A 22868-nucleotide genomic window follows, 5' to 3' on the forward strand; every position below is an offset into this window, starting at 1 on the left:
TTATGCTGGCACAGGTTTCAAGCAATATGGGAAAGAAAAAGGATCGCCGAAAAGCATCAAATAGTGCAATGGCTTGGACAAGGTATGAAAATGAGATTTCACAAAAACTTAACCGTTGATCATCATACTTTGAAGACATTTGTGGCTGATACACAGCAGAGATGGGTTCGTGCAGATAAATGCATAATGAGGAAGGTTTCTGGCAGACAAATTCATGGGATTAGGAGAGCATCTGCTAAAATACCATTACAAACCGGCAAACAGGTATATGAAGCTGCTGGTGTCTATGGAGTCCCCTGAACCTCAAGGTGTAGGATCCTCCAGAGGCTGCAGTTGTACATAAAGCTACTGTTCAGCCAACCCTTAATGGTGCTCACCAGCAGAAATAGTTGGAGTGGGCCCAGACATACATGGAAACAAATTTTAAAAGTCTTTACTGATGAGTACCGTGCAACCTTGAATGGCCCAGATGGATGGTGTAGTGAATGTTTGGAGATAGCCACCATGTCCCAACAAGGCTGCGACATCAGCATGGAAGTGGTGGAGTCAGGCTTTGGGCCTGAATCAAGGGACTAAAGTTGGTAGGTCCCTGAAGATGTGAAAATCTCAGCAAAGGATATAGAGTTTCTGGCTGACTACTTTTTTCATGGTACAAAAAGAACAACCGTGCCATCAGTATCAAAATCATTTCCATGCTTGAAATGCTCCAACTCATGCTGCAAAAAATACCTCCAAGTCATTGGCTGCTATCGGCATAAAAGTAAATAAACTCTTGGTGTGTAAACCAGCCTCCCCTGACCTCAGCTTACCGAGAACTTTAGGAATATTGTCAAGCAAAAACATCTGAGCATGGGAGGCAGCTCACATCAAAACAGCCACGATGGGAGACTATTCTGACATCCAGCTAAGAAATTCAAGCTGAAACTGTCCAAAATCTCACAAGTTCAATGGATGCAAGAATTGTGAAGGTTTTAACAAAGAAGGGGTCCTATGATACGTACAACTTGGCCTGTTGAGATGTTTTCGATTTGGAAAAGCTTTTTGATTTCAAATCTGACCTCTTAATGCTGTAACATGAACAAGTGAACATTCAGTTCTTTATAACCTTTAAAATGTTTGGAAACTGTTGTGCATAATAATTTGGAACAGTGCGTTCATTTGAGGTTTTTTAGATTTGGACAAATTCTATTATCATTGGGAGGTTTGTGTAATGCAATACTGATTCACATCAACAGCTTAGGAAAATCAGAGAAAAATAGTATTTGCACCATTTGGAATACAGTGTGTAGAGTATGAAAATAATATGGTCAGGCTTCACGCACTTTTTGTGAGTTCTTTTTGATTTCCAACACAAAATATGAATTTCTTTGTCGCTCCATTGGGAGACCCAGACAATTGGGTGTATAGCTATTGCCTCTGGAGGCCACACAAAGTATTACACTTAAAAGTGTGAGGCCCCTCCCCTTCTGGCTATACACCCCCAGTGGGATCACTGGCTCACCAGTTTTGTGCTTTGTGCGAAGGAGGCAACACATCCACGCATAGCTCCACTTTTTAGTCAGCAGCAGCTGCTGACTATGTCGGATGGAAGAAAAGAGGACACATATAGTGTCCCCAGCATGCTCCCTTCTCACCCCACTTATGTCGGAGGTGTTTGTAAGGTTGAGGTACCCATTGCGGGTACGGCGGCAGGAGCCCACATGCTGATTCCTTCCCCATCCCTTTTTACAGGGCTCTGGGTGAAGTGGGATTTACCGGTCTCCAGGCACTGAGACCGTGCTCCATCTACAGCCCCTGGAGAAGATGCTGGATGGAGCGGAGTACATCAGGGACATGGCCCTGCTTCCTCAAGGTACTCTGTGTCCCCGTGCATTTGGCGCTCACACCGCAGCATGCTGGGTGTTGTAGTGCGCCGGGGGACATCAGCGCTGCGGCGCCTGTGCCATGGCCTCATTCAGCTTTGCTGAAGCAGGCTCACTTATGGGAATTGGTCGCGCCGGCCGCTGGGACTGCGGCGCGGCTGGCACTTGTAGTGCGCCGGGGACTTCAGCGCGGCCTGCGCTTTTACGGCGGCCGCGCTGATAACTAGAGTCCCCGGCTTTTGCGGCCTGCTTCCGTTCGTTCCCGCCCCCAGACCTGCCAGTCAGGAGAGGGGCGGGACGCTGGCCACTTCCAGGAATCGGTCGCGCCGGCCGCTGGCAGCGGCGCGGCTGGCACTTGTGGTGCGCCGGGGACTTCAGCGCGGCCCGCGCTTTTACGGCGGCCGCGCTGATAACTAGAGTCCCCGGCTTTTGCGGCCTGCTTCCGTTCGTTCCCGCCCCCAGACCTGCCAGTCAGGAGAGGGGCGGGACGCTGGCCACTTCTATGAATCGGTCGCGCCGGCCGCTGGAACTGCGGCGCGGCTGGCACTTGTGGTGCGCCGGGAACTTCAGCGCGGCCCGCGCTTTTACGGCGGCCGCGCTGTTAACTCGAGTCCCCGGCTTCTGGGCCTAGCTCCCTTCGTTACCGCCCACAGCCCTGACAGTCAGGGTAGGGGCGTGACGCTGCATAGAGCAGAGCTGAGAGCTGGAGTATGTTTTGCATACTCCACCCCTCTCACTGTGTGCACTGTGAGTCCGGATTCCCGCACTTTCTCAGGCACGCCCACGGCTTCCTTCTTTACAAGGACACCGGCAGCCATTAGTGTCAGTTTCTGTACGATACAGAGACAAGTGTGGAAGACCCTGGCATTCTGATAGTCACACAATCGCTGTAACAGGCGTTAAGCAGCACCTGTGGTGCTAACCCCACTAGTGCAGAAGTGCACTTATAGATATGCTTGTACCATATACATTGCACTGTTTGGTCGCACGTTGTATATACCCTCCTGGATTATGCGGAGGAGTTATCAGCATATTCTCTGTGTAAAACAAAGGTGCAGAACCACATGTTTTTCTATACAGCTGGTACAGCATGTACGGCTATACGGCCGGCAGGTACATAGACTCCCATTGTATGCACTAATGGCCAGGGGATGAGGACGGTGTCTGCAGTATTTACTGACAGTTTTTCTGAGACTATGGCTATGATACTAGAAGCCTAGCAGTCCGGACATGTCTCTCACAATATGGGCACTGTTGAATCATTGATCCATGGCCCCCCTCAGTGTGAATAACTAACAGCTCCGGGAATGTCACACGCATCCCAGAGTCACGGCTCTGCACGGACGTCAGTCCCAGACAGCCTAAGTGGGCTCGCTATGAGCGGCCTCGGTTTCATCAGGGTCCTAACAGAAGGACTCGCTGTGTAATGAGGCGGAAGTAGCGGCTCAGGATTCTGATCCTGAGACCGCTCTCAATCTGGATACACCTGATTGTGACGCCATAGTAAATAATCTTATAGCGTCCATCTATAGAATGTGGGTTATTTCTCACAGCTCCTCCAGTGGAGGAGTCAGCTTCACGTTTTTTTCTGGACCACTCTGCCTTCAGAGAGGCAGTCCAGGAACACCACGCTTATCCAGATATGCGCTTCTCCAAACGGCTTAGGATACACGTTATCCCTGTCCCCTGACTTGGTCAAGGACTGGACCCAATGTCCCGAGCGGCATCCTCCAATCTCCAGGCTTGTAGCTAGATCCATAGTTGCAGTGGGAGATGGAACTGCAAACTCAAAGATGCCACTGACAGACAGATGGATCTCTGGTCGAAAGCCATCTATGAGGCTGTCGGCGCACCGTTGGCTCCGGCATTCTCTCCCTTGGGGCACTCCAAGCTATTTCAGCTTGTCTTACACAGATTGACACGGTTACACGTACATCTGTGCCGCAGGTGGCATCCTTAACCTCTCAAATGTCTGCATTTGTTTCTTACGCGATTCAGGTTGTCCTGGACTCTGCGAACCGTGCGGCGGTAGCCTCCGCTACTCCGTGTTTTTAAGCAGAGCCTGGTCTGCTCGTTAAGTGAATGGAAGGCAGATTCTGCTTCCAAAAAAGGTTGCCTAACCAGTTGCCTTTTTCTGCTGACCGACTGTTTGGTGAGCGTTGGATGTAACCATCAAACAGTCCAGGGGTAAGGATTCATCCTTTCCTCAGCCCGGACACAACAAACCCCAACAGAGCAAGAGGCAGTCGGGGTTTTCGGCCTTTTCGAGGCTCGGGCAGGTCCCATTTTTCCTCGTCCAATGTGGACTCAAAAGGATCAGAGGAGCTAAGATTCTTAGCGGGCTCAGTCTCGCCCAAAAACGCGACAGTCTGAAAACCCGCTTCCAAGGCGGCTTCCTCATGACTTGCGGCCTCGGTCGGTAGCAGGCTCTCCCGCCTTGGCGATATTTAGCTGCCATAGGTCAATGACCATTGAGTGTGAGACATTCTGTCTCACGGGTACAGGATAGAGCTCACTTCTCGTCCACCTCCCGGCCGGGCCGCTGCTCTTCTGCAAACAGGGTGCACTCTATAGGCAGAAAGAGTGATGACCCCCGTTCCTCTTCAGGAACAAGGTCACGGTTTTTACCCCAAATTCTTTTCGGTACCTATAACAACGGGCCGTTCCGTCCCGTTCTGGATCTAAAAATGCTCAGCAAGCTCGTGGACACCAGGCGGTTCCGGATGGAATCCCTCCGCCATGTCATCGCCTCAAGGTCCCAAGGATATTTCCTAGCATCATTAGGCATCAAGGATGCTTATCCACACGTGCCGATTGATCCAGAGCACTAGCGTTTCTACGCTTCGTTATAGGAGACGAACACCCTCTGTTCGTAGCTCTACCTTCCGGCTAGCGACAGTCCAACTGGTCTTCGCCAAGGTCAGGGCAGCAGTAGTCACAGTCCTGCACTCTCAGGGTCACTCTGTGGTCCCGTATTTAGACGATCTACTTGTCAAGGCACTCTCCTAGGAAACATGCCAACACTGCCCGAACGTTGCGCTGGAGACTCTCTAGAGTTTTGGGTGGATCATCAACTTTTTAAAGTCAGATCCGACCCCGACCCTATCGATAACATATCTAGGCATAGAGTTTCTTACTCTCTCAGCGATAGTGAAGCTGCCGCTAGACAAACAGCATTCACTACGGGCTGCAAGCTCTTCTTTAAGAACCAGTCGCACACATTGAGACGCCTCATGCACTTCCTACGTAAGATGGTAGCAATGGAGGCAGTTCCTTTCGCGCAGTTTTACCGCGTCCACTACAATGGGACATTCTCCGCCAATGGGACGAGGAGTCGACGTCCCTCAACAGAGTCGTCGTTCTTTCTCAGGCGGCCAAGGAATCTCTACGGTGGTGGCTTCTTCTCACCTCTTGGTCAACAAGAAGGTCCTTCCTATCCCCGTCCTGGGCGATAGTTACGACAGACGCGAGTCTATCAGGGTGGGGAGCAGTTTTTTCTCCACTATAGCGCTCAGGGTACGTGGACTCAGCAAGAGTCCACTCTTCAGATCAATGTTCTTGAACACAGAGCAGTGTATCTTGCCCTACAATCCTTCCAACAGCGGCTGGAAAGCAAGCATATCCGACTTCAGTCGGACAGCTCCACAGCGGTGGCATACATCAACCACCAAGGAAGAACGCGCAACCGGCAAGCCTTCCAGGAAGTCCGGCAGGTTCTGATGTGGGTGGAAGACGCGGCATCCACCATATCCACAATTCACATCCCAAGTGTGGAAACTAGGAAGCTGACTTCCTAAGTCTCTGAGGTGTGGCCGAAAGAGTATGGTCTCCTCACCCGGACGGGTTTCAGGAGATCTGGCGCCGCTGACAGAGGCCGGACGTCGATCTAATGGCGTCACGGCACAACAACAATGTGCCAGCTTCATGGCACGGTTTCACAATCATCGAGCTCTGGCGGCAAACGCCTTAGTTCAGCATTGGTCGCAGTTCCAGCTACCTTAGGTGCCACCTCTGGCATTGTTGCCCAGAGTACTGCGCTAGATCAAGACCGACTGCGGCCGCGCCATCCTCGTCGCTACAAATTGGCCGAGGATGTTGTGGTACTCGGTTCTGTGGTGCCTCACGGTAGGCTAACCGGGGGCACTACCAGACCAATCAGACTGGCTGTCTCAAGGGCCATTCTTCCATTTGAATTCTACGGCCCTCAACCGGATGGTGTGGCATTGAGTCCTGGAACCTAGTGTCGTCAGGATTACCTCAGGACGTGGTTGCCACCATGAGACAGGCTAGCATACCAACGTCCGCCAAGATTGACCACAGGACGTGGAAGATGTTCTTATCTCGGTGCTCGGCGCAGGGTGTTTCTCCCTGGCCGGTTGCATCGTCTATGTTTCCTTCCTTCCTGCAATCTAGGTAGGAAAATGGGTTGTCGCTCAGTTCCCTTTAGGGACAAGTCTCAGCGCTATCTGTATTTTTTCAGAAACGACGACTTCCTCAGGTACGCACGTTCCTACGGGGAGTTTGTCTTCTCAGCACTCCGTACAAGCGGCCGTTAGAGCCCTGAGATCTGAACAAGGTTCTAATTGCTCTCCAGATGCCACCTTTCGAGCCTTTGAAGGATGTCTCCCTTCCCGTTTTTCACGGGAAGTGGCCTTCTAGTAACGGTCTCGTCTCTTAGGAGAGTTTCCGAGCTAGCAACGCTCTCATACAAACTCCCTTCCTGGTCCTTCACCAGGACAGGGTAGTTCTGCGTCCGGTTCCGGAATTTCTCCCTAAGGTGGTATCCCATTTTCATATCAATCAGGATATCACCTCACCTTCTTTGTGTCCTCGTCCAGTCCATCAATTTCAGAAAGATTTGCATCTGTTGGTTCTGGTGAGAGCACTCAGGTTCTACTTCCCGCATGGCGCTCCTGCGCCACCCGGATGCACTCTTTGTCCTTGTCGCTGGTCGGCGTAAACAGTCGCAAGCTTCCAGATCCACCCTTGCTCGGGGGCTCGAGGAACCAATTCTTGAAACCTACAGTTCTACTGGGCTTCTGGTTCTCTCAAGGCCGAAGGCCCATTCTACCAGAGCCGTGGGTGCATCCTGGGCATTACGGCACCAGGCTACGGCTCAGCAGGTGTGTCAGGCACCCACCTGGTCGAGTCTACTTACTTTTACCAAGCATTATCAGATGCATACCTACGCTTCGGCAGACGCCAGCCTAGGTAGATAAGTCATTCAGGCGGCGGTTGGCCACCTGTAGGAGAGGGCCGTTTGACGGCCCTATCATGAGGTATTCTTTTACCCACCCAGGGATTGCTTTTGGACATCCCAATTGTCTGGGTCTCCCAATGGAGCGACAAAGAAGAAGGGAATTTTGTTTACTTACCGTAAATTCCTTTTCTTCTAGCTCCAATTGGGAGACCCAGCACCCGCCCTGTTTTCTCGGGGTTTTTCTGTTTTTTCGGGTACACATGTTGTTCATGTGGTATGGTTCAGTTCTCCGATGTTTCCTCGGATTGAATTGGTCTTTAAACCAGTTATTGGCTTTCCTCCTTCTTGCTTTGGCACTAAAACTGGTGAGCCAGTGATCCCACTGGGGGTGTATAGCCAGAAGGGGAGGGGCCTCACACTTTTAAGTGTAATACTTTGTGTGGCCTCCAGAGGCAATAGCTATACACCCAATTGTCTGGGTCTCCCAATTGGAGCTAGAAGAAAAGGAATTTACGGTAAGTAAACAAAATTCCCTTCTTCATGTACTTTTTTTTTTTTTTTTTTCTTCCCATGCCTGCTTACTAAAAAAAAAAGCCACAACTAAAGCACTTGATTAAAAAAGGGCCACAATTAAAGCTTTCCTTGTTAAAAAAAAATATTACTAAAAAATAAACAGCAAAGACCTCCTTAAAAAAAACAAAAAAACCCCACAACAGTTTGTATTGCATATATGATTTCCTGGCCCGGTCACAGAACACATGTACAGCAACTGGTTTTGACATTGCTGTGCACATGTTCATTTTTTTTTTTATTTTTTTATTATTTTTTTTAGGGTATGTTCACACACATTCAACAACATTGTTTTCAAGTAGAGCACACTTACCTAATCAATGGCATTTTCTTAACCGTTTTATTTTTTTTTCTTCCTTTTTCCTCTTTTCCAAATTGGTTTTATTAAAATTCTGCCAACAATTCCTGAAGCGTTTTGTAAACATCTGAAACATTTGCTATAAAGTGTTGGTTAGCTTTTTGTTTGTTTGGTTTTTTTTGGGGGGGGGGTGAGTGTTTTTAAGCATTTTTGGAGTGAGGCAATTTGTCAATTTTTTTCTTTTTTTTATAATCTATTAAGGGAACCTGTAATGTAATCTAATGCTGATAACGTGCATATTTGGAATTAATTAGCGGGATAATACCATTGTAAAGCTGCGTGACCACCATTGAAGGCCTAGCAACTGGGAGGAAATGAACTTTCCTCCTCCTGGCAGCCTTCAGCTTTCAATCATAGAGCGGTCCAGCTTCAGTCACTGCTCCATGTTAGTGAGTGGCAGCTGTAACCATTCCACAGCAAAGGCACTTGGCTCATCAATGCATCAGTACAGGGCCAGCTATCAGAGGCATGGCAAAAAAAATAAATTGCAAAGGGATGTTTTTACCTTCCCATTGACTGTTGTTTTAAAGTATTGAGCTTCTTCAGAGCATAAAATGTCTGGCGGCTGGTCCCCTTATTTCTTTGAATTGCTTGGTGTTTTTTTTGTTTGTTGTTTTTTTAAATTTGAAGTGGTTAGGACTCTAAGGCTATGTGCACACGTTGCGTTTTTTCCTGCGTTTTGGCTGCGTTTGAACCTGCAGCGTGTCATTGTCAAAATGCATGCGTTGTGCTTCCCCAGCAAAGTGTATGAGAAGTCAGCAAATTCCATGCGCACGTTGCTTTTTTTAAATGCAGCGTTTTGGATGCCAAATATTTGACAAAATCGATGCGTTTAATAAAACAGCATGTCACTACTTTTGTGCGTTTTGGTTGCATTATCCACCCATTGAAATCAATGAGGTGTGTCAAAACGCAACCAAAATGTTAAGCCGTGCGCTTGCACTGCATTTTTGTTGCGATCTGTATGCTTTTTTAACAAACAAAACACAGGTCTTTCAGTCTCTCTCGGTGTTGGTCTCTCTCTCTATATTTTGGCATTTGGTAAATATAAATAACTAGCTGCAGTACCCTGAATTGCGCGGCATAATAACTAAGTGTCTCTCTCCCAGTCTACCTCTGTCTGTTTCTCTCTCTTTCGGTCTGTCACTCTCTCTCTGTCTCTCTTTGTCTCTCTCTATGTATCTGTCTCTCTCTCTTTCTCTGTCTGCCTGTCTTTTTGTCCCTGTCTGTCTGTGTCTCTGTCTCTCGATGTCTTTCTCTGTCTCTCGGTGTCTGTCTCTCGGTGTCTGTCTCTCGGTGTCTGTCTCTCGGTGTCTGTCTCTCGGTGTCTGTCTCTCGGTGTCTGTCTCTCGGTGTCGGTCTCTCGGTGTCGGTCTCTCTCTCTCTGTCTCTCTCTCTCTGTCTCTCGGTGTCTGTCTCTCTCTCTCTGTCTCTCGGTGTCGGTCTCTCTCTCTGTCTCTCGGTGTCGGTCTCTCTCTCTCTGTCTCTCGGTGTCGGTCTCTCTCTCTCTGTCTCTCGGTGTCGGTCTCTCTCTCTCTGTCTCTCGGTGTCGGTCTCTCTCTCTCTGTCTCTCGGTGTCGGTCTCTCTCTCTCTGTCTCTCGGTGTCGGTCTCTCTCTCTCTGTCTCTCGGTGTCGGTCTCTCTCTCTCTGTCTCTCGGTGTCGGTCTCTCTCTCTCTGTCTCTCGGTGTCGGTCTCTCTCTCTCTGTCTCTCGGTGTCGGTCTCTCTCTCTCTGTCTCTCGGTGTCGGTCTCTCTCTCTCTGTCTCTCGGTGTCGGTCTCTCTGTTTCATACTCACCGATCAACGCCGCGGCGCTGCACAGCTGTCCCAAAGCTCCAGCAACTTCTACAGCTTTTGAAAATGCCGGACGCTTATTATTCCATCTCGAATTCACTGCTTCCCCCGCCCATCGGCGCCTGCCTATGATTGGTTGCATTCAGACAAGCCCCCACGCTGAGTGAGAGCTGTCTCACTGCAACCAAATACAGCCACCGGTGGACAGGTCTATATCGTGCAGTAAAATAAATAAATAAAAAAAAAACTGTGTGCGGTCCCCCCAATTTTGATACCAGCCAAGTTAAAGCCACACGGCTGAAGGATGGTATTCTGAGGATGGGGAGCCCCACGTTATGGGCAGCCGCCCAGCCTAAAAATATCAGCCAGCAGCTGCCCGGAATTGCGGCATCCATTAGATGCGACAGTCCCGGGACTCTACCCTGCTCATTCCGAATTGCTCTGGTGTGGTGGCAATCGGGGTAATGACTTAATGGCAGCCCATAGCTGCCACTAAGTCCTAGGTTAATCATGGCAGGCGTCTATGACACACCCTCCATGATTAACCTGTAAGTGAAAGAAAATAAACATACACCCAAAAAATTCTTTATTTGGAATAAAAGACAAAAAAAAATACCCTCTTTCACCACTTTATTAATTCCCAAACAGCCCTCCAGGTCCAACGTAATCCATACTAGGTCCCACGACGCTTTCAGCTCTGCTACATCGGAAGCTGACAGCGAGCAGCTACAGACTACGACCGCTCTCTGTGAGCTCCACACAACAACTGAAGTGAGGCGAGCTATCAGCGGTGACGTCAATCAGGTTACCCGCGGCCAACGCTGGATCCTCCCATCTGTGAAAGCAAGTCGCCCGAGTGACTGACGTGATCAGCAGTGCCCTCACTCAGGTGATTTGCGGTCCTGGTTGGAGGAGTCCAGGTAACTTGAGTGATGGCAACGCTGATCGTGCGGCTCACTTCAGTCACTCGGGATTTGCAGTCACCGGTCAGTCCTTCACCGGTGACTGCAAATCAGTCCGCGGCACAGAGACAGAGCCACGTGATGATAATGAAGTCAGGTGAAGTTCATCCGAGTTCATTCTGATCGCGCGGCTCTGTCTCGCAGCCAGCCGTGGTCTATGGGAATGTAGCAGAGCAGAGTGGGAGCGCACTGTTAAAAATGCATCCAAAATGCATGCATTTTGGATGTTTGGATGCATTTTTTTGTTAAACACAGTGTTTACACTTGTGCAGTCTGCTAGAGGGTGCATTTTTTTTCTGCACTTGACAGAACGCAGCGTGCGCACATACCCTAAAAGGACTGAACATACAAACAACAGGATGTTTTTCAATAGAAATGAATAGGGAGAGTCTTTCAAGCACTGTAAGCAGAGCCGCTCAAAAAAATGTTGTGACCATACCCTTATGTGACCAGTTCTAATAGTGTCTTAATTTTCATTTTTCAGCTAGTAGCCATCTGACATTTGCTTTGTAATCATTCTCATTGTAGTAGAAACACTCATACCAAGGTCAATGCGACTAACAAAGCGTCCACCGAGACTCCACCGCAGAAAAATGCCCCACCAAAAGTCGTGTCTGCAAAACCAAAAGCCAAACAGCCAAAGACCAAGGCTGAACCTCCACCAAAAAAAAGGAAACAGTGGAAAGAAGAGTTTTCATCATCTCAGTCAGACTCCTCGCCAGACATGCAGAGTGATGAGGAAGGTAAGGAAGGGGGGGTTGGAAACTTGGTCTAAAACTGGCTTTATATCTGCCACCTTTGTTAAATGATTTGATATTTTAGATATGTCTGATTTTCCTTCATTTTTTTTTGCCTTCATTAGTAAAATAGGAAACTGTCAACAAGGTTAGCTGCTATAGATGTGCCGCATGGTTATTAACACCTGCATAATCTTGTAGACTAAAGGCCCCGTCACACTAAGCAACATCGCTAGCAACATCGCTGCTAACGAACAACTTTTGTGACGTTGCTAGCGATGTTGCTGTGTGTGACATCCAGCAACAACCTGGCCCCTGCTGTGAGGTCGTTGGTTGTTGCTGAATGTCCTGGGCCATTTTTTAGTTGTTGCTGTCCCGCTATGAAGCACAGATCGCTGTGTGTGACAGCGAGACAGCAACAACTAAATGTGCAGGCAGCAGGAGCCGGCTTCTGCGGAGGCTGGTAACCAATGTAAACATCGGGTAACCAAGAAGCCCTGTCCTTGGTTACCCGATATTTACCTTTGATACCAGCCTCCTCCGCTCTCACTGTCAGTGCCAGCTCCTGCTCTGTGCACATGTAGCTGCAGCACATATCGGGTTAATTAACCCGATGTGTGCTGTAACTAGGAGAGCAAGGAGCCAGCGCTAAGCATTGTGCGCTGCTCCCTGCTCTGTGCACATTTAGCTGCAGCACACATCGGGTTAATTAACCCGATGTGTGCTGTAACTAGGAGAGCAAGGAGCCAGCGCTAAGCATTGTGCGCTGCTCCCTGCTCTGTGTACATTTAGCTGCAGTACACATCGGGTAATTAACCCGATGTGTGCTGTAACTAGGAGAGCAAGGAGCCAGCGCTAAGCATTGTGCGCTGCTCCCTACTCTGTGCACATGTAGCTGCAGCACACATCGGGTAATTAACCCGATGTGTGCTGTAACTAGGAGAGCAAGGAGCCAGCGCTCAGTGTGCGCTGCTCCCTGCTCTCTGCACGTGTAGCTCCGTGCAGTGGTAACCAAGGTAAATATCGGGTTGGTTACCCGATATTTACCTTAGTTACCAAGCGCAGCATCTTCCACGCAGCGCTGGGGGCTTGTCACTGGTTGCTGGTGAGCTCACCAGCAACTTGTGTAGCGAAGCTCCAGCGATCCCTGCCAGGTCAAGTTGCTGGTGGGATCGCTGGAGCGTCGCAGTGTGACATCTCACCAGCAACCTCCTAGCAACTTACCAGCGATCCCTATCGTTGTTGGGATCGCTGGTAAGTTGCTTAGTGTGACTGGACCTTTAATGCCTAACCCTTCAATTTAATGCTGATGTTCAGATACATGTGACAAAACTGGATCACAGATGCCATTTGATTGTTCCATGGATCCTGTGAATGTTGTACTTTTGGCTTATTCACATCAATACACCCATAAAAGCAATCCAGAGAGAAGAGACATGCGTTCTAGAAAGAAAGCAGCCATGTTCTTGATGTAATCCTGCACAACTCCTGTAGATGTTAATGAAGTAATGGAACTATCCGTTCCCCAGCAGATTCACTTAATGAGTTTTCCCAATAAATACATTTATCACTCATCCTCTGTGAAGAAACGTCCAAAATTACTGGCACTCAAAATAAAAAAAAATTTCATGGGATTTCTTTGTAAATTCTTTATTTTAAGTTTTTCAATTCCATTTCCAATATATATTGGAAATGGAACAGAAAAACGTGAAATAAAGAATTCACAAAGAAATCACAAGAAAATTTTTAATGTGCGTTCCAGTAATTTTGGAAATTTGTGAAGGGGCTGATGACCCATTACGAAGGCACCACCTTTTGGGAGTGTTCCCTGGATTTTGTAGCATCATCCTCAGAGCAGGTAATAAAAATTCATCTGACTAATTGGATCTCCACTGGTACTGTTATGTGGCCATGTTTTCCTCCCCTTCTACTCCCTTATGTTATTATTTTGTGCTCTTCTTTCAGACTTTGAGCCTCCTCCACCTCCAATTGTTACTCGTTTCTTGAACACAAGGGCCATGAAAGAGACGTTCAAGGGATATATTGAGCTGCTTGTGGGAATCACATTGGATGCTGACGTGATACAAAACCTGGAGAAAGCTAATGGTGAACCTTTTTTTTTTTTTCATTTGCTTTTGGTTAGACCTCATATACACATCCTGTATTATGGATCTATGTTATATGTTTTTGGTTTGTTTTTTTTACTTTTTTCATGGATGACTCAATATCTGAAATAAATTGTGGCATGGTTGATTTAGTGCCTTATAGGGGAAACAGTAGGCCTGTAAGGGGGTTGAATATGGTGGCCTGTGGTGGCATAGGAGCTGTGTGCCCCCATACTCAGCCCATTTACATGCCATGTGCATAACGTCTCAAATCTAAACATTCAGGATACCTTCAATGTATGTTGCTGGTATTTTTTTTTCATAGATGATGTTCTTCTGCCACATATGAGGAAGATCGAAGGGATGTTAAATGAGAACAGGAGGCGACTGCTCACAAAACTGCAGATGGATCAGCCATTGAAGGTATGAAAGGAGGGCTTGCACCTATGCACCTAATATGACCAACCTCCAAGAACCTTGGAGAGCTAACCTTATTTACTTTTGGGAGCAGTCATTTAGAAACTTGAAAATAACTAATAAATATTATCCCATGATTATGCCAAGACTAAATGTTCATCATTCTGATTTTGAATTTTTAGAATGCTTTGGAAAATTATCCAGATATAACTACCATTAATCGTGATGGGAAAGGAAAATCAGGAGGAGCTGCTGTATGTAAAATAAAATTGCACGGCAAGTGGTACAACAAGAAAACAATGCGACCCACTAAAACCGCTTCAAAGCAATCACAGGTATGTAATCAGCAGTGTTAAATTGGCGCTGACAGCTCCCCAATTCCCCGCTGTGTACTGTGTAAAGTCTGTTTCTGACTGTACAGGGACATGGTCTGATCATACCGCATCTCCTGAGTAGGGGAAGAAGTTAAAAATAATAGTTAAGATAATTCTTTGAGGTAAAACATTTTAACCCCATTACGACAGCCTTAAGGAAATATACGGCAGCAGAAAAGGGTACTTATTCTGATCCGCCGTTTATAAATGGCGGCAAGGAAAAAGCCTTTAGCGCGCCCCCCCAGCGTCGGAAAATTTTTAGGCTTTCAGCTGCCAGGGGTTAGCCGAGACCCTAGAGATCAGGATTCAGGTCCGTTTTTCCAGTCATGTGATAATCGGTATACACCGTATAACCGTGATGACTTTACAGTAAATGACAGCGCCGGTAAAAAATGATTTATCTTCCACCTGGCATGATCAAACATGTCAGATGGGAGCTAAATCTCTTCCCCCGGTTTCGCCAAAGTCCCCCCTCCGACCTCCTCCCCCACTCGAGCTTCCAAAATGGCTGCCACACTCTGGCGCTCACGCTTCATTCATCCTCCTCTTCTGATTTCCGTCGCATGTGACATGTCGGATGTGACAGAAAAGTTGTTGCCAGGTCACCCACTGATCTCCCCCGTTATCTCCTGCAGAGTTCATCCCCGGGGTCCCTCCTTCTACTTCTTCTTAAAATATGCTGGCCGCATGTGCAGAGCGGCTCTCAGCCGGCTCCCTCTGCAAGCAGTGACACTAGGCTTACTGCAGCTCACACTGCCATGCTGTGGACCTGGGCAGTGTGAGTGCAGTATTTTCAGGTCACTACACGCACACTCCTCACATGGAGTTCCTGTACTTCCAGAAAATGTGGGATACGTTCTCTTAGCGTGCCCCCCATATTCCGGAAGGTCCAGAATCGTTGTGGGACCTTCAAAATGGATTACCGCGGACCGGATTTTTTTTTCTTTTCAATAAATTGGTGAAAGAGAGAATGTGTTGGGGAGCGTTTTTTCAAATAATTTTTTTTATATTACTGACCATAATGACAGGTATCTGATAGACACCACAACATTACTAACCGCTGGGCTAGATGTCAGATGACATTACAGCTAGTATCAACCCCGTATATTACCCTGTTTGACACCGCACCAGGGCAACAGGATGAGCTGGGGCAAAGCAGCAGGATTTGCACATCTACTGGATGCGCCACTTCTGGGGCGGCTGCGTCTTGCTATTTTTAAGCTGGGAAGGGCCAAATAACCATGGCTCTTCCCACCCTGGGAATTCTAGACCACCGCTGTCCACTTTAACTTGGCTGGTAATCCAATTTGGGGGGACCCCACTTTTGTGTTGTTTTTTTGTTAATTAGTATTATTTATTTATAAGTTAAAAAAAAAAGCCTGGGGTGACCTCTGTTTTGGATTGCCAGTCAAGGTGAAGCTGTCAGCTGCAGGCTGCAGCCGTCTGCTTTACCCTCGCTGGCTGTCAAAAATGGGGAGGACCCCATGTCTTGTATTTTTTTTTTATTTAATTTTTTGGCTAAATACAAGGCTAAACACCCTTTAGTGCCACATGAAAGTCACTAATGGGTGTCAGCTTAGAATATGCAGGGGTGTGGGACATTATATATGGGTTTGACATCTATGCATCCTAGCTTTTTAGGCTATGTGCCCACTATTAGGGTTTGCAGCGTTTTGGACGCAGTGTGTTTTTGCTGCGTCATAACGCTGCGTTGTGCAGTACAAGCGCAGTAAAAGGATTTTTAAAAATCTCATGCCCACTGTGCTTCTTTTCTCCGCAGTGTGAGACTGTGACCGGGGTTATCTATGACGGCCGGTATGTCTCGCCCCGGTTGTGCTCACTCCATGATAGAAAGTAAATCCACTCCAGGGTTAATGCTGTTTCCCTACAGGCTGAAGGAAGGGTTAAATGGAAACAGGAACGAGGGCAGGTGTGCCGGGTGTGGGGGAGTGAACACAACTCCCTGAGCTCTCTGCTGGAGAGGCACATGTATATTGTTGTGGACTTTTGTTTGGACATTAAAAAAACCGTGTGCTGTGAACCTTAATGCCTGGATCCCGTGTCTTCTGCTGCGCAGCCGACCGTGCTACCTCACATATGGTGGAGAATCGGCGGGCATGACAGCCGGTGAGGTGTAGCATCCATCCCTGGTGACCTAGCAGCACATGTCCTGGATTCGAGCGGCTATACTACAGCCCAAACCCGGCGACGCCATGGAGGACATACTAAGGCAGCAGCAACAGACTAATGCACAGCTACAAGAGGCTAATGCACAGCAACAACAGGCTAATGCACAGCAGCAACAGACCAATGCACACCTGCTCCGGGCGTTGGAACGTCAGCAGCAATCCTTACAAGCGCAGGAAAAAAGGCACCAAGAACAGATGGTTCTCCTGGCCAAGTCGATCCGTGCCGGACCGGCAGCAACAACCCCGGGACCGGGTGACAACGGCAGCGTCCGGAAAGCGGTGAGACAAGCATTACAAAAGATGACCCCGGGGGATGATGTGGAAGCGTTCCTGGCGGTGTTTGAGCGGGTGGCCGAGCGGGAAAAGCTGCCGACCCCCCAGTGGGCTGAGGTATTGTCGCCCTATCTGACGGGGGAATCCCAAAAAGGGTACCTGGACCTCTGTACCGAGGACGCCATTGACTATGTGACCCTAAAAGCCGAAATACTGGCTCGGTTGGGGGTGAATACCTATGTACGGGCTCAGCGGGTAAATCAGTGGTTCTATGAGGAAGCCAAACCCGTACGCTCCCAGGCCTATGACTTGTTGCATCTTGTAAAAAAGTGGTTGCAGCCTGACACTCTGAGCCCGGCGCAAATGGTGGAAAGGGTAGTAGTGGATCGTTTTGTGCGCACTTTACCCGTCACCGTTCAACGGTGGGTAGGACAGGGTGACCCGAGTACCCTCGACCAATTAGTGTCCCTGGTAGAGCGGCATGTAGCTACGCAGGACTTGATACGGGACACTGAGACTTTGCGTACCGCCCGTCGGTCCGGCCCCTCCAAGCCTAGGGCCAAGGACCCACCGCTGACAACGGTGCAGGAGTCCCCTACCGTCCCGTCTGAGCCCGCGGCCGCCGTTCCTGAGGTCCGGAAGGTTCTGTACCCTAAACGACAACCCGTCAAGGGGGTTTCTGTCCCCATTAGATGTTGGCGATGCCAGCGGGTGGGACATAATGGAAGCCCAGTGTCCACTCACCACGGAGCCCATGGATTGTGGGGTTACCCGGCGGGGTTCAATGTATGCTCGGGTGGTGTGTACCGCTGACCTGGTCTCCCCAGAGACGGAGCCCCACTTGTGCCAAATACAGGTGAATGGATGTCCGGTTACAGGTTGTTGGATTCCGGAAGCTTAGTGACCCTTGTGCGATCCACCTTGAGGGCTAAAGTAAAGGCCACAGGACGTACCGTGGGGGTGGTTTGCATACATGGGGACCGCCGAGACTATCCCACAGGGATTGTCACCATCACAGCACCTTGCAGTCAGGTGCAACATGAGGTGGGACTTCTTAACACTCTTCCCTATGACGTGATCCTAGGAAGGGATCTGCCCTATTTTTGGACTTTATGGAAGGGACCCCCTAAGTCTCCTCAGATATTGGTCAGTCCGGGACCTGAGCCCTACAATCCTGAATCCGGGACACCTGCCGTAGGGGTCCCCATGATAGGGACAGAATGTGAACCCGATAGGCCGCCCCTAGAGGTATTGGCAGGAGAGGCTGAGACGGTCGAACCCATCCCGGAGTTGGAGGCGTCCCCGGATACGTTTGGGACTGCCCAACTCCAGGACCCTACATTAATACATGCCCGGAGTCGGGTGACAGTAATTGACCGGGTGGCACAGCTGCCCGGTGCCCAGGTAAGGTACCCCCATTTCGCTCTTAAGCAGGATTTACTCTACCGGGTAGATGAAATACGGGGCGTGGGGGTAGAGCAGTTGGTGTGCCCCAGCCGCATCGTCGGCGGGTCCTCGACTTGGCTCATAAACACCTCATGAGTGGCCACCTAGGGGTCAAGAAAACGCAGGAGCGAATATTGCAAAGGTTCTATTGGCCCGGAGTCTTTGGGGAGGTAAAACGGTTCTGCGAAACCTGCCCGGAGTGTCAGCTTACCGCACCCCTGACCCATTTTCGCAGTCCGTTGGTACCGTTACCCATTATAGAAGTCCCTTTTGAACGGATAGGGATGGATCTGGTGGGGCCCCTCGTAAAGTCCGCTCGAGGGCACCAACACATCCTAGTGATCGTTGACTATGCCACCCGGTATCCCGAGGCGATACCTCTCAGACATACTGCAGCAAAGCTTATAGCTCGGGAGTTGTTTGCTGTGTTCTGCCGGGTGGGGTTGCCCAAGGAGATCCTTACGGATCAGGGGACCCCATTCATGTCTAAAGTGACCAAAGAGCTATGCCGGCTACTCCAGATCAAGCAGTTGCGTACGTCTGTGTATCATCCTCAAACGGACGGTTTAGTCGAGCGTTTCAATAAAACCCTGAAAACCATGCTCAAAAGGGTAATTTCAAAAGACGGGAAAGACTGGGATATGATGCTTCCCTATTTGATGTTTGCCATCCGTGAGGTGCCACAGGCATCCACGGGGTTTTCGCCTTTTGAATTGTTATACGGGCGACATCCCCGGGGATTGTTGGACCTGGCAAAGGAAACATGGGAGCAAGAGCCCACCCCCCATAAAAGTGTGATTGAACACATTTTGGGTATGCAGAACCGCATAAGCGCGGTCATGCCAATTGTGAAGGAGCATTTACAGGAGGCTCAGGCAGTGCAAAGCGGCCGCTACAATAGACAAGCCACCGTGCGGACCTTTAAACCCGGGGATCGGGTGTTGGTATTAATCCCCACGGCGGAGAGTAAATTCCTGGCTCAGTGGCAAGGCCCCTACGAGATAAAGGAAAGAGTCGGGGTGGTTAACTATAAAGTATTGCAGCCCGGTAGGCGGAAACCTGAACAAATATACCATGTCAACCTATTAAAACCTTGGCAGGAACGGGAAAGCCTGATGGCTGTTTTTTCCCCATCTCCCTCCTCTTCGGGTCGTTCACCTCCGGCTCCAGCGACCTCCGGAGAGGACGAACCGGAAGTAAGGATTGGAGAAGCCCTCACCAAGACTCAGAGGCGAGAGGCCAGACGGTTGGTTCAGCAGAACCCCGATGTCTTCTCCGAGCTGCCCGGTAGGACCAGTCTGATACGACATGTTATTGTCACCGAGCCCCACCTGAAGGTACGCCTGAAGTCATACCGGGTACCGGAGGCTCGACGACAAGCCATATCGGAGGAAGTAAAGACAATGTTACGCCTGGGGGTCATCGAAAAATCCCGGAGTGAATGGGCTAGTCCGATTGTCCTAATACCAAAACCCGATGGCTCCTTAAGGTTCTGCAATGACTTCAGGAGATTGAACGAAATATCCAAGTTCGATCTCTACCCCATGCCCCGGGTGGATGAGCTGATTGATAGGCTGGGACAGGCGCGATATTTTACCACGCTCGACCTGACCAAGGGGTACTGGCAGGTGCCACTGACGGAGTCCGCCAAGGAGAAAACCGCTTTTGTTACGCCGGAGGGTCTCTTCCACTATGTTGTCTTGCCTTTTGGGTTACATGGCGCTCCGGCCACGTTCCTGAGGTTGATGGACTTAGTACTGGAACCCCACCAGGCGTATGCATCAGCGTACCTTGATGACATCATTATTTACAGCTCCGATTGGCAGACCCACTTGGAACAGGTACAAGCGGTGGTGGACGCGCTTCGAACAGCCGGATTGACAGCCAATCCCAAGAAATGTGCGTTGGGACTCACGGAAGCCCGCTACTTGGGCTACGTGATAGGCCAAGGAGTGATTAAGCCCCAAATTAACAAGGTTGAGGCGATCCAGAAGTGGCCGAGACCCCTGACCACGAAGCAGGTTAGGGCCTTCCTGGGTATCGTGGGGTACTACAGGAGGTTTGTAAAGGATTTTGCGGGACTATCAGCCCCCTTGACGAACCTTCTCAAAGGCAAGAAGTCCGTCATGGTGCGCTGGACTCCGCAGGCCGAGGACTCCTTCCGGGCCCTGAAGGAGGTCCTGTGCGGACAGCCCGTTCTTGTACACCCTGATTTCCGGAAGGAGTTCATAGTACAGACTGACGCCTCAGAGGTCGGCCTGGGGGCAGTGCTGTCTCAGGTGGTTCAGGGGGAGGAACACCCCGTCACCTTCTTAAGTAGGAAGCTCACCCCTCCCGAGCGGAATTATAGCGTAGTGGAGAAGGAGTGCCTGGCGATCAAGTGGGCCTTTGAGTCCCTGCGCTATTACCTGCTGGGACGGCAGTTTCGCTTGGTGACGGATCACTCTCCACTGGTCTGGATGAGGTCCGCCAAGGAACGGAATGCCCGGGTTACCCGGTGGTTCCTTTCTCTGCAGAACTTCCGGTTTACGGTTGAACATAGGGCCGGTAGGTTGCAGGGCAACGCCGATGCCTTGTCCCGTGGCCCGTGTTTGATGGCGGGAGTTCAACCCCGCACGCTTGAACTGAGGGGGTGGGTATGTGAGACTGTGACCGGGGTTATCTATGACGGCCGGTATGTCTCGCCCCGGTTGTGCTCACTCCATGATAGAAAGTAAATCCACTCCAGGGTTAATGCTGTTTTCCTACAGGCTGAAGGAAGGGTTAAATGGAAACAGGAACGAGGGCAGGTGTGCCGGGTGTGGGGGAGTGAACACAACTCCCTGAGCTCTCTGCTGGAGAGGCACATGTATATTGTTGTGGACTTTTGTTTGGACATTAAAGAAACCGTGTGCTGTGAACCTTAATGCCTGGATCCCGTGTCTTCTGCTGCGCAGCCGACCGTGCTACCTCACAGCAGCATAAGTTGACCTGCGGTGTGGCTTTCCGAGCTGCAGGATGTCAATTTATGCTGTGGAGACGAGCGTGTTCTCTGCTGGGAAAAAATAATTAAAGTCCAAAGCATCCTGAACCCGGATTGCGGGCATGCACCACTGTGTTCTTCCATGGACAACACTCGCATCTTTGGAGGAGGGCTGACACTGTGTACTAGTAGGTGCAGTGTCACCGGATCGTGGGTACATAGCCTAAACGTGAGAAATTTGGTACTACAGAAACATTTTTGTGAAGTACCTGTGGATTCAAAATGCTCACTATACCCCTAAATGTTCACTATATACTAAATCCTTGAGGTGTCTTGTTTCCAGAATGGGGTCACTTTTTTTGGGGAGCTCCACTGTTTAGGCACCTCAGAGACTCTCCAAACGCAACATGGTGTTCGCTAATGGATTCCAGCCAATTTTGCAGTCAAATGGCACTCCTTCCCTTACGAGCCCTGCCATGCGCCCAAACAGTTGATTTTCACCACATATGAGGTATCGGCGAACTCAAGAGAAATTGCATAAAATGAATTTTATGGTCCATTTTTTGCAGTTATCCTTGTGAAAAAAAAGCTACCTGGTTGAAGTAACAACTTTGGTAAAAATGTTTTTTTTTTGCTTTTTGTTTTTTTTTTAGATTTTCATTGCTCAACGCTATAAAAGTCTGTCAAGCACCCGGGGGTTTAGGGTACTCGCCAAACATCTGTTCAGGGTACTCGCCAAACATCTAGATAAATTCCTTGAGGGGTCTAGTTTCCAAAATGGGGTCACATGTGGGGAAGCTGCACTGTTTAGGCACCTCAGGGGGTCTCCAAACGAGACATGGTGTCAACTAATGAGTCCAGCTAATATTACAGTCAAATGGCACTCCTTCCCTTTCACTTTATAATAGTGGTAAATTTAGAATCATAGTTTTGCTTTAATTTGTGAAAATATCGTACATTTTTTTAATTTGGCAGTTTTCAAACCCGACGAAGCACAATAAGCGAAACACGTGTTGGGACGCTGCTCCCCACGTGTTTACCCGGCCTGAACTAGGTGATCTGACTGTTTGGTAAGCCACTCTGCCTTTGTTATGCCATGCATTGAGTTTCCTTTGTCTCCTTGCCGGCAATTTTTGCACTTGCATCTGGGCAATTAGCTGTTTATCTCGGCACTTTTGTCAGATCATCTTTGAGATTTGGTATCCTATCCTGGGTCACGTGGGGTATCTTCCCCTTCATCACTTTCCATATCCTGGTTCTTTATTGTGATTTATATTTATGTCATACCCTATGAAATATATTTAAATAAAATGTTTATACATTTCAACCACGATTTATCCTTGGGTATCCTTTCTATTTGGTAAATTTAAAGACTCTAATTTGGATTCTTTTAACTTTACATCAGTATAATTATTTTCAACATCATTTTCTTTTGTTAGGAAGTTAGAATGGTTAAAGAGATCGGCCATTATTTCAACATTTGGCGGTCTATCCTTTGATACCTTACACCCCCCCCTCTCTCTCCGCCAGTCAGCTGTTGTTGCTGGCGGCAGGCAGTCGGAATTGCTCAGTTCCAGAGCTGCCCTGTGAACGGATAGCGGCGAGGTACTGTTTCCCTT

At 49.1% G+C, this 22868-nt stretch overlaps 1 protein-coding gene across 2 annotated transcripts in view; it reads left to right on the forward strand.

The window, feature by feature from the left end:
- Positions 1-22868, forward strand: part of QSER1 (glutamine and serine rich 1) — a 185909-nt gene that overhangs the window by 152696 nt on the left and 10345 nt on the right. For both annotated transcript variants that reach the window (XM_075325598.1, XM_075325599.1), the window contains exons 8-11: positions 11275-11489; positions 13449-13589; positions 13914-14011; positions 14188-14340. In XM_075325598.1, the coding sequence (XP_075181713.1) occupies positions 11275-11489; positions 13449-13589; positions 13914-14011; positions 14188-14340 (607 nt within the window). The remainder of the gene's footprint in view (positions 1-11274; positions 11490-13448; positions 13590-13913; positions 14012-14187; positions 14341-22868) is intronic.

Source organism: Anomaloglossus baeobatrachus, chromosome 10 (genome assembly GCF_048569485.1).
Source record: "Anomaloglossus baeobatrachus isolate aAnoBae1 chromosome 10, aAnoBae1.hap1, whole genome shotgun sequence".
Classification (NCBI taxonomy): Eukaryota; Metazoa; Chordata; class Amphibia; order Anura; family Aromobatidae; genus Anomaloglossus; species Anomaloglossus baeobatrachus.